The 14,008-nt window shown below is 55.8% G+C and overlaps 2 protein-coding genes across 6 annotated transcripts in view; both read right to left on the bottom strand.

Annotated features, from left to right (window-relative positions):
• MYO7A (myosin VIIA) overlaps positions 1 to 5,730 on the bottom strand; it is an 85,653-nt gene extending 79,923 nt beyond the window's left edge. For all 5 annotated transcript variants that reach the window (XM_050757457.1, XM_050757455.1, XM_050757458.1 and 2 more), the window contains exons 1-2: positions 5,485 to 5,730; positions 3,333 to 3,396 (exon numbers count right to left, since the gene is read on the bottom strand). In XM_050757457.1, the coding sequence (XP_050613414.1) occupies positions 3,333 to 3,350 (18 nt within the window). In that variant the 5' untranslated portion in view covers positions 3,351 to 3,396; positions 5,485 to 5,730. The remainder of the gene's footprint in view (positions 1 to 3,332; positions 3,397 to 5,484) is intronic.
• A 2,093-nt stretch (positions 5,731 to 7,823) lies between these two features.
• Positions 7,824 to 14,008, bottom strand: part of CAPN5 (calpain 5) — a 57,411-nt gene continuing 51,226 nt past the window's right edge. The window contains exons 10-13 of the mRNA XM_050755567.1: positions 13,197 to 13,393; positions 12,099 to 12,214; positions 11,436 to 11,572; positions 7,824 to 10,281 (exon numbers count right to left, since the gene is read on the bottom strand). Of these exons, the coding sequence (XP_050611524.1) occupies positions 10,099 to 10,281; positions 11,436 to 11,572; positions 12,099 to 12,214; positions 13,197 to 13,393 (633 nt within the window). The 3' untranslated portion in view covers positions 7,824 to 10,098. The remainder of the gene's footprint in view (positions 10,282 to 11,435; positions 11,573 to 12,098; positions 12,215 to 13,196; positions 13,394 to 14,008) is intronic.

Here is a 14,008-nt window from a genome sequence, read left to right as displayed (position 1 = left end):
CACCTCAAAAAAAAAAAGATGTTGTTTGTAAACCTAAGAATAACCATTGAGGAAAAAAACTTTTAAAATACACAGAAGAGTAAATGAGAATCAAAACAGTACTTTAGAAAAAAAAAGTCAATTAAACACAAAAGAAAGCAGTAATGAGGAATTGAGGAGGAAAAGATATAAGACATACAGAAAACATAGCAAAATGGCAGAAGTCCTTCCTTAACAGTAATTACTTTATATGTAAATGGATTAAACTCTCCAACCAAAAGGTAAAGATTGGCAGAATGGATCAAAACAAAACAAAACAAAGAAAACAAAAACCAACCACATGATCTAACTATATGCTGCTTACAAGAGATCCACTTTAGATCCAAAGACACAAATAGGTTAAAAGTAGAAGGATTTCACACAAATAGTATTCCATGCAAATAGTAACCAAAAGACAGCTGGGATGACTATACTATTGGACATAGATGTTAAGTCAAAATCATTACAAGAAACAAAGAAGGACATTATATTTTACTAAAAGCATCAATCCAACTGTTACCAACAGCCCACCAATTTACCTCCAAACCTCCCTCTGCCCACAAATCTGGGCCAAGTACACAGAGTCCCTGCCCTGGCCCCACCATGAAGCCGGGAATCATGACATACTGAAGCACAGAAGCCCTCCTTGTGGTCCTTAAAGACATGAGTCAGGTGCACTACAGAGCTCTGAGTTCTTATTCCAGCCCTGGCACCAGCTGGCCTTGCAGCCCTGGGCAAGTCCTTCTCCCTGAGACCTCAGTCCCTGTATGTTCATGAAGGACTGCAGCAGCTGTCTCATGGCTTTCCATGTCCACCCTCTCCCAGGGAGGACAGAAGCCTCTCCCATTCCCAGGCACCCTCCCATCCCTGTGCCCCCTGGGGACTCACTGTCACAGTTTTAGTCACAGGTGCCTTTCCTAGGTTTCTAAGCTGTCTCCCCACGTTGGTCTGGGAACTCCTCCAAGGCAGGGAATAGTAGGTGAATGCCTGCTCTACCTGCCCTCAAGCAGGAAGTACGCTTCAGCTGCTTCTTTGGTCCTGAAAAAAATCCCAGCCCCGGGGAGCTGACCCGCTCTGTAGTTCCACAGGCCAAGCCCAGTGGGATCCATCTTGTGCTTTGCTGTTGATGACTGAGGGCCTTGGGCACGTTACTCAGCCTTCCTGAGCCTGTTTCCTCATATGCAAAATGCAGATTAAAAACCTCTTTTCCGGCTGGGTGTGGTGGCTCACACCTGTAATCCCAGTACTTTGGGAGGTCGAGGTGAGTGCATCACGAGGTCAGGAGATCGAGACCATCCTGGCCAACATGGTGAAACCCCATCCCTACTAAAAATACAAAAATTAGTTGGATGTGGTAGCATGTGTCTGTAATCCCAGCTACTCAGGAGGCTGAGGCAGGAGAATTGCTTGAATCAGGGAGTCGAAGTTCACACTGAGCCAAAATCATACCATAGCACTTCAGCCTGGTGACACAGCAAGACTCTGTCTCAAAACAAACAAGCAAGCAAGCAAACAAAAAACCCTCTTTTCCCACAGCTGCCATTGTGAGGCTAAAATGCCATTTGGGACTCCATGAAAATGCTTCTTCCTTCATCTGTTTCCCCGGTCTGCCTCTCTCCTCCTCTCTTCCTGCCAGTTCCTTCCCTATCCTGAAAGATCCATGGGAAACAGGATGAAGGCTGTCCCTCCTGTCCAGGACTCATCAGGAAGCCCCAGGTAGGCAGAGAAAGAAGGAGGACTGTGGACAAGGCTCGGGGTTTGCAGAGCAGGGAAGCCTCCCAAAGGAAGCAGAGACCACACTGAAGCCTGAGTAGAAGTCAGTCAGGCAAGAGAGGAAGCCAAGTGCTCCGTGGATCTTTCAGGACAGGGAAGGATGTGGCAGGAAGAGAAGAGAGGGCTGACCAGGGAAGCAGATGAAGGAGGAAGCATTTTCATGGAGCTCCACGTGGCATTTTAGCCTCGCATCAGCAGCTGTGGGAAAAGAGGCTTTTAATCTTCATTTTACATATGAGGAAACTGAGGCTCAGGAAGGCTGTGTAACGTACCCAAGGCCCTCCCACTCATCAATAGCAAAGCCTGGGCTGGAGCCCACTGGGTCTGGTCTGTGCAACTGCAGAGCTGGCTGGTTCACCAGGGCTGGGCTTTCTTCAGGACCAAGGAAGCAGCTGAGTGTACTTCCTACTTGAGGGCAGGCAGAGCAGGCATTCACCTACAAGACACTTGCTCCCAACAGAGGCCACCCACAGCTGGAAGCGGGTCAACGTTCAGAGGGGCAGGAAGGGAGGGGGTGGTGAGGAGGTCCCTTCAGCCAGAGGCCTGCCTCAGAGGCCCCCTGAGGGAGGATGCCCCTGGAGGGCTATGGGGGCCCAGGCCCTGGCACACAGCAAACACTCAGCAAATGGACTTTTCCTCTCCTAGATCCTGCCCATGTCTAATGGGCATTTGAACAGGCTCTCAGGCCAAGGGGCTCTAGAGGGGGTCTCCTCCAGCCCCTAGGATGGAAGAATGTCTGTCCTGATGCTGCCCTGAAGCCTGCCTCTCACTCACACACACAGACACACACGCACACACTCATCTGCAAACATGCCGGACCATGCAGCCTCAGGGTGGCCAGGCAAGGCTGAGCCATTGGCCTCTGGTGACCCTGGAGACCGAGAAGCTGCTGGCCAAGCCCCCACAGCACACAGCCCCACAAGCCCTACAGCCTGCTGCCAGGCCCACCTGGCTCAGGGCCCACATTCCTGGCTTCCGCTCTGGATACCGGGAGCTCATTAGAGCCTCAGACTGATCACGGGGAAGGACTGAGGGTCAGAGGCCACTGTGGCCCTCAGTAGGAAGGGGGGCTGGAGGACTCAGCTCGGGGCAGTACCTCTGCTACTTCCCATAAAATCCCAGGGGTCTCCAGCTCAAGCCATGTCACCCCCCGCCCTCCAGTCACTGCTCCCCAAGGCCCTAAGGATAAGTTGGGCTCAGGGCCCTTTGTGGCCTGGCTTTGGGAGCCTTGCCAACCTTCTCTCCTCTTCCCCAGGGACCTTCCCACATCTAGGCCTTTGCACATGCTGTTCCACTGCCTGGGATCCAGAGATGTCTGTAAATAAAATCATTTCTGCCCAATGGGGTGAGCCAGTGAGAGAAGGAAACCCCAGCCAGCACATCAGAGGGAACAGGTTTCAGACTGGGCCTGGAGGGCTGGGTTTGGAGGTCTAGCAATTTTCCAAGAGAACACCCTGGGGAGGGTGTCCCACGGGTAAGCATATGGAAGAGGGGATATGGGATGGGGAGGACAGGCCACCCAAAGAGGGGGGAACACTGACCTGCTGAAGAATCACCATGGTCCCAAGTCAGGAGCTCCTGCTGCCCACTGGGCCAGGCACAGTTCTGCAGGGAGACAGACCGTGTCATGCTTCTGGGCAGGCCAGCCCTGGAAGCCTGGAGCCTGACTGGGGTCACCTGGGCTCCACCCAAAGCCCCAGTTCCCCCTCCCTCGAGGGAACCCTCCCTGGCTTCTCTCCCTCTGGCCACTGCCCAACCTGCGTGACCTGAGCCTCAGCCACCGTCACCAGCACCACTGCCCAGAGCAGCTGAATTCTTCTTTCAGTCACTGTCATTCAGAGATTCCCAAAGGGCTCCTAGAAAGTAGCAAGTCTGGCCCCACCAGGGACCTATGGCAAAGGGGCCCAGAGAGGGACCAAGACTTGCCCAGGGTCACACAGCTAGCCAGAGCAAATATAGGACTAGGGCTTAATCTCCGGCACTCAGCTTAGGGATTGTCCCAGGAATGTGGGTGACAAGGACAAGCCTGAGAGAGGGGAAGGTCATGGGCTGGGCATGACCTGCTCACGGCACACCCTGCCTGAAACCTCTCAAGAGCACCCACCGCCCTCAGGTTGGCTCTGTGCAGAGCACTGGCTGCTGACAGGGAGGCAGGGTCATTGGGGTCTGTCTCTGGCTGTGCTGCTGAATGCACCGCACCTGGGCCCCCCACGCCCAGCACAGTCTGGCCCCTGCTGATGCCTCAGTCTTTTCTCTCACTGCTCACTCCCTTTCACACCCTTATACTTGGACATCCTCAGTGACTCACTGTTCCTGAAAAACGCCAGCTCTTGCCATCTCCTGGCCTTTACACACTGGCCCTTCTACCTGAAATTTTGACTAGTGAATTTCCACCTATGGTTCATGGCTCAGTTCAGATGATACCTCCTCCAAGAAGCCTTCCCTGACCACCCCAAAGCTGCCAAGAGCCTCTATATTCCCCTTTATCCCATTTTGACTATATGCATTATGTTGTCAGGGTAAGGATCTGTCCCACCTCTGCCCCCAAAGGTGGGGAGTTGATCCAGGGTGGGATGCGGCCGGTGGGAGAGGGTCTGAGACATTGCCTTGTCTCCAGCCTTGCCCAGCACAGGGCCAGGCCCAGAGATGGGCTCTGGAAGGAGCTTAAAAGGCAGCCCCAGCCTACAGGCCCTGGTGTGAGGCCCCTCTGGCTCCCAACCTGTCCCCTAGAATGCGCATCAATTTTTCACAAGGGACCATTCAGAGCTGCCGGGGCATTCGATCCTCTGCCCATGCCACCGCCTGACACCCGAGCCCTGACCCCTGCCCTGGAGCTCTGGGACACAGCAAACCCACGGTCCTTCCAGAGACCTGAACTAGTCTGGGTACCTGGTGGGGGTGTGGATTCCACAGGGCCAGCAGGCAAATGCCACTGGGCGCTTGTCTGAAGATGGTGCCCAGGCTGTGGAGCCGGCGCCCTATGCCAGCATGAGCCACGAGGGCTGGGGGCAGAGCCAGTGCTCTCACTAGAGATGTGGGGCTCCAAGGGATGTGGATCAGAGGAGAGTGGTGAGGGCATGGAATTTAAGGGCCACATGTTAAAATGACAAGACATACATTTTATTTCTAAAAATGAGAACTAGACCACATTCAAGTTAATTTCTTTTCCAACTGACCACAGGGGCCATAGGCTGTATTTATATTTTTATGTCTATGCCTGGTTTTACCTCTTCCCCACTACAACCCTGGCTGGTGGGGCTTCATACTCCCATTTCACAGATGGGACATTTGGTGCATAGAGGAAGGAAGTGACTTATCCAGAAATGGAGATCAAGAGTGTCAGAGAGAAAGCAAAGGAGACAGAGAGAACGGACTCTTCTCTCTCTCTGCCACCACAGCACGTCTAGTCCCCTGGCCCCAGGATGCCCCTAACCCCAGCCCCAGCTCAGAGAAGATGTGATGGACAACATGCCCCTTGGCTCTTCCCTCCTCCAGGGGACACGTGTCCATCTTCCCAGGCTCAGGACAATTTCGTTCAGTGGCTGTGGTGACTGAGCCCTCAAGGGTGGCAGGAAGCCTCGTCCCAGGAGAAAGTGGCTGCAGGGCAGAGGATCTAGAGGTAGCTCAAGTCCATGACTCCTCCACATCCAAACCCCTCCCAACGCCCCAGGACAGTGGGCAGCCCATCCTTACCTGGGGCCCAGCTGCTCACTCTCAGTGGCCTGCCAGCCTGGTACAGCTGCCACCTGCACGGAGGACTCGGGAAGCTGGGGTCATGGGCCCAGCCAGTCTGCAAACACACGTCCCCTCTTCCTCCGTCTGGCTCCGAGTCTCGCTCTGGGCGTCCCTCTGGATATTTTCCTTCCTCGCCGTCTCTCTGTGTGTGTCTTGTCTCTCCCTCTCTCTCCTGCCCAGAGCGGCTGTCCGGCCAGCACTGCTGCCCTCCCCTCCTCACTCCAGAGCCTTCTCCCAGGAGGCGGAGCCGGAGGGGGCCTCCAAGGTCTGGGTGCGGTGACATCAGCTTGGGGGACGGGCTGTGCTGGGGCTGGGACTAATGTCCAGAGGCTGCTCAGGGCTCTGTTCGGAGCACTGGCTGCCGACAGGGAGGCAGGGTCATTGGGGTCTGTTTCTGGCTGTGCTGCTGAATGCACCACACCTGGGCCTGGGCATCCCAGGCTGGCTTCAGGTGCCTCCTGTTGTTTGCAGGACACGGCCTGCTGTCTCAGCACCTGAGCAGGAAACCCCATGTGATCCTGACTTAGTCTCTGATATGCTGGGGTCTCAGCCCGCCGCCCTCCTCCAGCCCCATTTCCTCCTCCTCGACCTGGCTGTTTGGGAGAGAGAACGGTCAGGCAGAGCATGGCAGGAGAGAGAGTGCTGAGCTATAGCCCTGCCTTCTGCGCCTTCTCCCTCCTGCACACCCACCCTTGCCTCTGATGTGTGTCCCCTGACGCTGGTCAATGCAACATCGCCCCCACAACCTGCTCTGCGGGTTGGGGACACATGTTATTCTGTAATCATCCAGAAACTTTGCCAAACCAGCTGACTAGGAGCCACCCCACATGTGACAGCAACACATACAAACTGAAGTGAAATCTGTGATTTAAAGGGGTGGGCGGAACCAAACAAAGAGGAGCACAGGTCTTAGTTATTAGCGTTGTCGAGGGTGGAGACCTCCCGGGACCCTATCAGGACCTGGCAATTTCTCCTTTCCGCCCTCGGTGGCCACGCACCTGTCGGCAGCCCCATCGTGCACCTCTCCAGGGCAGCTCTGAGTGGCAGAAGGATGTCTCTTTTGGGTCCCTAGCCCCCATAACTGGAGTGTCTGCAGGGAAGCCAGCCAGAAAGTGGGTTGGGGGCTCAAAGGGGCGCTATAGCTCGCCAGCGCCGCCTGCTGGTCACAGGCCCCACTGCCCCGCTGCTTCCCTCAGGCGGGCTGAGCACTGCTGGGAAGTGACAGGAGGCAGCTTCTGCTAGGGCCTGGGTCCCCTCAGACCCGACGACCCTGACCCAGGAAGACCCCAGGATGCCGTCTGCCCCTTAGTCTGGTGGGCCTAACAGGAGTCCAGGAGTCCCTGGAACACAGTCCCCACCTAGGATTTACACCTGCTGCCGAAACCTAGTACTGGCCACTCCTCGAGTCCCCCCTCTCCATACTCCCAGGCTAGGCAGGGCCAGTGGTGTCAGCCCTACACGGTGGGAAAATGAGACCCCAGGGGAGCACAGGGGAGCCCATGGCACACGGCTGGCAGCAAGGACAAAATGCAGTGAGCTGTGGGGATGGGACAGAGGTGAGCAGGTTGTGGGGGACAGGGTGGCCTCCAAACACCAGGATGACAGCTACATTGTGCTCAGCCACGCTATGAACCAGACACTATGCCAAGCAGATCACACGATTTGCAACGTCCATTTCTCAGTCCCATGAAGAAAGCGAGGCATCTCAGTTCACTTTGCCCTCACACTGCACTCACCCCGTCTCCCAAGTCCAGTTTTCCATTGAGTCATCCATTCTGCTTTCAGAATCATCCCAACCCTGCTGCTTCCCACCACCACACCAGCTTCCTGGCCCAAGATGCCTGCGTCTGCCCTCAGTAGCCTCTGCTCTGGTCCCCCGACACCTTCCTGTGCCCCGAAAGCCCATCTTCTCTTCCCAGCCCTTCACGCACACATCAGGGAGTAGGCGGTCTCTAACCCAGCAGGCCCACACTGTCCCATCAGTAATGTGCGGTGTAGTTTGTCATGACCAGAGTATGTCTTTGTGCTCCCTGCTCGTTTGTAGACTGTTCCAGAGCAGTGATTGCTATGCCTGGTTCCCCACATCCCAGGTGTCCAGGACTGGCCTTGGCACAAAGCCAGCCCCGTACAGATCTACTGAATTAAGGAATGACTGAATGATCCCCACAATCTCAGCTCACAGGCACACCAGGCAGGCAGCGGGGTCCTCCCTCTGACCAGAGGACAGTCGCCCAGGCCTGGGGAATATTCCTCCATTGTCCCTTCCCCCCAGAGGGACAGAGAGACACAGGAAAGTCTTTTTGGAATTGTGATAAGATTTATTGAGACTAGAACAGACTTCTTGTCCCCCAACCCCGTGGTGGATCCTGAGAAGAGGGAAGCCCAGGTCTGGGTAGTGTGGGCTGGAGACCCCACCCACCTGCAAATGGGGACTCCCAGGCCCCCATGGGTGCATATAGTGAACAAAGTAATTGCTCTCCCCTACCTCCCCTGATCCTTACCTGCCTGGCCCCCAAGGTCTCCTGGGGACCAGAGATCCCTGCAATAGCCAGGAGCCAGCCTGGCCCACCTCAAGGGGCAGGAAGCAAAGGCAGCACTGTGGAACCTGTTCTGTCAGGGGGTGGCAGGCATGGCCTGGCCCCGAGGCTGAAGCCCACAGGTCTGCCACTTGGTCCTGGTGTACCCCTGTATCCCAGGGGACATGGCTGAGCAAAGTCCCATGTGTTAGCCCGAGGTGCAAGCTGGCTCACTTCTCCTACTCAAGAGCCTTGATTTGAAATATACATAGAGAAGTGGTGATTACATGAACATATATATATCTAGTGTGTGTGCATACAGAGATACATAGAGAAAGGGGTATTATTTTGCCCTTACTCAGCACTTGGTAGTAAGAGTGCTGACACACAAGAATCATTGGCCCCACTTTGTAGAAGGGGGAAATTGAGGCACAGGAGGTTTAAGTGACTTGCTCCCAGTCATGCGGAGTCCTGGCCCCAGGCCCAGGTTCTTGAGGGGAAGTCCCGACTTTCAAGAAAGAATGCTCTTGTCCTCCTTGTTGTTCATTTCCTGGCCCCTCATATGGCCCAGGGCCAAGACCCAGGAGCAGAGCCAGACACAGAGTGAGGAGGCAAAGTCAGAGAATCCAGCACCTCCAGCCAGAACACTGATCCAGACAGCAGGATCTGGAGTCGAAAAGTCAAGTTCCCAAAAGGAATTCCCAGCAAGGACACAGGAATTCCTGTTCTTGAATTAACTGCACTTTTTCATTTGCTACACCTGGTCTGGAAGCCCGAGAAGGGCACAGAAGAGATCCCAAGTGGGTCACGGCGCCAACGCTTACGAAGAGTTCTCCAGAGGACCAGCAAAACTGGAGCCAAGAAGAAAAATGGAGGTTCAGACTTTGAATTTTCTTTTAAAACCCCTGATTAAAATTGAGGTTTTCAACACAAAAATAATATAAAACATTGAGGACTAAAAGGAACATTTTGGTCCGGGCAGGAAGAAGAGCACTGTGGCCTCCTAGGCTGCATTTTGGGGGAATGTTGGTGAGGGGCTGTGGTCAGGTGATGGGGCTCCCTATCTCCTGCCAAGCCCAGTGGGTGGCCTGACTCTGGTGGGCCTGGCACCACACACCCCAGAGTCCTGTCTTTCAGGAAAAGCTGGGGTCTTACAGCAGAGAGGCTCTGGGAGCACCTCTCCCCTTCTGGTCCCCAAAGCCCCTCCACCTGCCTGGCCTCTGGCCCACTAACCCAGGCATGCTCCTTCCAGCATGGGGCAGAGGAGTCAGGAAGACGCCCTTCCTCACCCCCACTGATACCACCTCTCCAGGGACCTTAACCCAGGGGCTGGGAATGGAATAGGAAGCTAGAATGAGCAGGCAGCTGCAGCTCCCCTGGGTATCTGCCTCTGAGAGGACCTGAGGACAGAGGCGAGGCCCAAGGTAGAGGCCGGAGGAGGGCCCCGCTTCACCTGGGGCCTCAAAGGTGTCATTTATTCATTCGGCAAATCTCCATTGAGTGAGGAAATGGATGGGTGAGTGGACAGGATTAGAGAATGAACAAATGTCACCTGCATATTTTCCCAATTCCAGCCTGAGCAGGAACTTGGCAGGAGCCAAGAGTCCTTTCAAGGTGGGACAACACCAGGTATTGCTGATGGGGAAAGTGAGGTCTGGGAGGCTGGGTTGGGCCTAAGACACAAGGAGCAAGAATGGGGCTTGGGGATGTGGCAGTTTGTGTGTAAACAAGTGACATCTTCTTGGCACTCCTCGGCAGACAGCAGGGCCTTAGGAAAACGTTTTCAACGGATAGAGTCCCTTAGCAGTGGTGACAGTTGAGGTGGGGAGGACTATTTGAAATCTCAGCAAGGAAACTCCTCCACGAGAAGGGAATGCTTTGGGGCCCTCAGGACACTGAGGCTGAGGGAGGGGCAGAGACTTCCTAAGGTCACACAGCAAGTCAGTGGAAGAGTGGGAAAAGGACCCCAGTGTCCTGGCTCCCAGGCTAGACCCAGGCCCAGTGGGGACATGCAGATGGTGGTGGGAACTGCTGGAGCCAGGTAGGTGGGCAGGTGTCAGACAGCCATGAGGGAGGTGCTGCTGAGAATGTGCACAGCCACAGTGCCTGGCAGGTCGCTGGGCTGCCGGCTGTTTCGGTCCCGGAGGTGGAGGGTATGTAGGGCCTGGAGGTCGTCTGGGTCAGCCTTTAGGTGCACCTGGCCCAGAAATTCATCCTTTAGCACTCGGTGGTTCCAGACCTGGGAAGAGACAGAGGATCATGGGAGGGGCGGGCTACCTCCAAGTCCACAAGGTAGGAAGCAAGGGCAGCACTGTGGAACCTGTTCTGTCAGGGGGTGGCAGGCATGGCCTGGCCCCAAGGCTGAAGCCCGCAGGTCTGCCACTTGGTACTGGTGTGCCCCTGTATCCCAGGGACATGGCTGAGCACAGTCCCACGTGTTAGCCCAAGGTGCAAGCTGGCTCACTTCTCCACCCCCTAACTCAGGTCTATGGGGAGTGCTGGTGGTGGTGGCAGGGCCTTGAAGTGCAAGCCTGGCTGAGGATCGGGGGCCCTGGGCTGTCGGCCTCTCCATGAACCATGGGCAAGGTGGTGCCCCTTCCAGCCTCAGGCTCCTCAGCTAACTAAGCTCCCTCCCATGCATAAAGTGAAATCTGTTATCAGCTCCGCTAGTGATCTTGAGTGAACTTGGACAAGTGATACACCCACTGCCCTAGTTTCCCCATCTTTAATATGAGGGTTAAGTCAGCTGCCCTTAGGGGTCTTTCCAGCCCTGAGACATACAGGTCTGTGATTTGATCCAGTGGGACCCAGTGTTAAGAAAACTTGGATAAGCCACAGTGGCTCCCCCAGGGGGCCCCAAATGCTTGTTTACAGATGCTGTCTCATTGACAGAGATGCTGACCAAGGCCTGCGGGCCAGAGAGCTCCCTACTATTGAGTTCAGAATCATCATCCCCAGGCTACATCAGCCTGAGAGGAGAAGGAAGCCGTGGGAGGACACTGGCTTTCTATGCCCTGCCCAAGGCTCTTGGGAAATAGCCACACCCACCACACAGCGGCTCAGTGCCACTTTCCAGGGGGGGCCCTCATGGGGGAATGGGGGGACAGTTCCCAAAGCTGAGGGTGAGGTCAGCAGAGATGACTGCTGTCCCCAGTCAGGAGACTGACCCTGCTGGATCTCAGGACCACACCAACGAATCAAATTAACCCACCTACAGAGGGACCTTGGAGTGGCAAGAGAGCTCCCAAAGCCACACCAGGGGTCAGGGACAGACAGCTAGAGCCCAGCATGCCTGGGTCCCCGTCAGAGGGTCTTCCACCTGGGCTTGTCTCTGTGAGTGGGGAAGCCTCAGGCTGGGAGCCCAGGGGGTGGCCTCCGGAACCAGGGGCTCACCTGTACAGTGATGGGCTGGCTCAGCTTCTTGCGGTAGAAGATGCCTTTCACATTGTACTCTGGTGTGGAGGTGCCCTTCTGCACAGCCGAGCGGACTTTGTCCCCCTCACACTTGATGATGACGTAAGAGTTAGCCCCTAGGGAGAGGGAGTGGGAGATGGGGTGAGGGTGGGGGCGGGGGCTGCGGCAGGGCCTGGATGGGACAGATATCTGCAGGTGAGATACCCACCTGGCTCAGTTATTCAGATGGAGAGACTGGAGCCTGACCCACCTCAAGGCCCCTTCGTTTCCAGAGACAGGCTGGCCAGCAGCGGTGCACTGGCCATCTCCAGCCTCCAGAGCTTTACCCACACTGCTCCCTCTGCCCGGAGCACCTTTCTCCCTTACCCCCTTTCATCAGGCTTTGTATCTTCTCAGCCTGGAAAAAGGCTACTCCCTCCAGGAAGCCTTCCCTGAGGTCTCCCCCCCAGCTGGAAGCCTCCTGAAAGCAGAAGGTAAACCTTTTCCTCTCTATGTGCCCCGCATCAGGCATCACCCCAGGAATGGCTGGGCCTGCAGTGCCTCTGCGAGCAGGAGAGCTCTGAGGCTGGTGTCTGTGCTGGCAGAGAGAGGCCATGGGGCAATTGGCAAGAGGGCCGGGGGACTTTCCCTGGAAGAGCTCACCTGTGGGGGAGTCCTTGAGGCCAGCAGCCCCCAGGACGTGTACCTGGGTCACCAGCTGGGGGTAGCCACAGAGGGAGCTCCAACAGGTGTGTGGGGGCTCATCCAGGCGCAGTTCCCTGATATGGGGTGGCAGGGGAGAGGGGGGTGATAGAGAAGGGCCAGGAAGACAGGGGTGAAGAGGGGGTTCAGAAAGTGGGGAGGGAAGAAAAGCAGTATTAAGCCCAAATTTGATTTCATTTAGTCCTGGGCAAATTCCCATGAGCAGTCCCCACTTGTCCAAGCCCTAGGGGCTTCCTGCCCGATCCTTCCCCAGGGAAAAGGCAACTTGCTGAGCACCTTCTGTGTGCCAAGTCCTCTGCTGGCATTATGGGTGATTCCTAATCTCCACAAAGGCTATTATGATGCCCATTTCACAGCTGAGGAAGCAGCAGGCTCAGCCAGGTGAGGGCTTGCCCAACAGCTGGAAAGCTGGGGAGCCTGGGCCGGCAGAACCCTGAGCCGTCTGACTCCACAGGCTGCCTCCTGGGTCCGGCACGTGCGCAGAGCTCACCTGTCCTTCGGGGGACACCGAGCCTGGGCTATATCTCACAGTGGAGAGCAGTGCGAGACACACAGGGTCAATGCCCCAGCAGGGACACAGAGGGCTTCAGCACTGGAGCCCAGAGCCACCCCCATGGGACAGGAAATTGTGGTGAGAAGACCCAACCCTGGAACCAGGCAGGCTGGGTGACCCAGCCCAACTCCACCACCGGCTGCATGACCTCGGACAACCCTTCTAACCTCAGCCCCTGAATCTCATTGGTAAAGTGAGGGAATCAGGCCTCCCGCTCAGGGATGCAAGAAGATCAAATGAGATGAGTGAAAGCTTCTCTGTCAACTGTAGAGTGCAGTGTACATACAAGAAGCTGTTCCTAGTCATGGCCAGGGATGCTGGGACAGGGGAACAAGGGAAGAGAAGGGAAGGAGATGGGCACTGGTATCAGCCCAGAGTGGCTGGAGGCCCAGAGACACTGAGCATCTCCGAGGCTGCAGGTTCCTGGTTGGCCCAGTGTGGACCTCACCTCCACCCACACTGGCCTCAAGCCAGCCCCCAAGTACCGGCAGTTGGAGGGCACATCAGTGAAGACTCGGAGCAGGAACTCGCCAGTGTAGCCTGGCTCGAAGGTGGTGGGGATGATGACATAGCGGCCCTCGGGCTGATCAGTGCGCAGGAAGACGCTGCGTGAGTTGATGTAAATGGAGCTGGCGGCCTTGTGCTGCAGGCTGTGCATGCGGTACTGGCGGTTCTCCTCCACCTGTGGGAGGTGGGAGGGGCTGGGCCACGCAGAGACACACCCTACAACACCCCGTCTCCCCCTCACCACCATGGAAGGGACGATCGAATCCCTTTATATGAAATGTTCAGAACAGGCAAATCTATAGAGACAGAAGTGGATTCGTGTTTGCAGGGCTGAAGGGAAGAGGTCAGTGGGAGTGGGTGGTGATTGTTAAAGGGAGTGGGTTTCTTTCGGGGAGATGAAAATGTTCTATAATTGATTGTGGTGATGGTTGTACAAACTCTGATCACACACAAGTCATAAGATTGTATACTTTACATGGCCAAATTGCATGCTCTGTGAATTATATCTCAATAAAAACTATTAAAGGAGGCCGGGCGCGGTGGCTCAAGCCTGTAATCCCAGCGCTTTGGGAGGCCGAGATGGGCGGATCACGAGGTCAGGAGATCGAGACCATCCTGGCTAACACGGTGAAACCCCGTCTCTACTAAGAAATACAAAAAATAGCCGGGCGAGGTGGCAGCGCCTGTAGTCCCAGCTACTCGGGAGGTTGAGGCCGGAGAATGGCGTGAACCCGGGAGGCGGAGCTTGCAGTGAGCTGAGATCCGGCCACTGCACTCCAGCCTGGGCGAC

This window comes from Macaca thibetana, chromosome 14 (genome assembly GCF_024542745.1).
Source record: "Macaca thibetana thibetana isolate TM-01 chromosome 14, ASM2454274v1, whole genome shotgun sequence".
NCBI classification, from domain to species: domain Eukaryota; kingdom Metazoa; phylum Chordata; class Mammalia; order Primates; family Cercopithecidae; genus Macaca; species Macaca thibetana.
The sequence above is the reverse complement of the archived record's forward strand: the minus strand, read 5'-3'. Positions and strand labels throughout refer to the sequence as shown.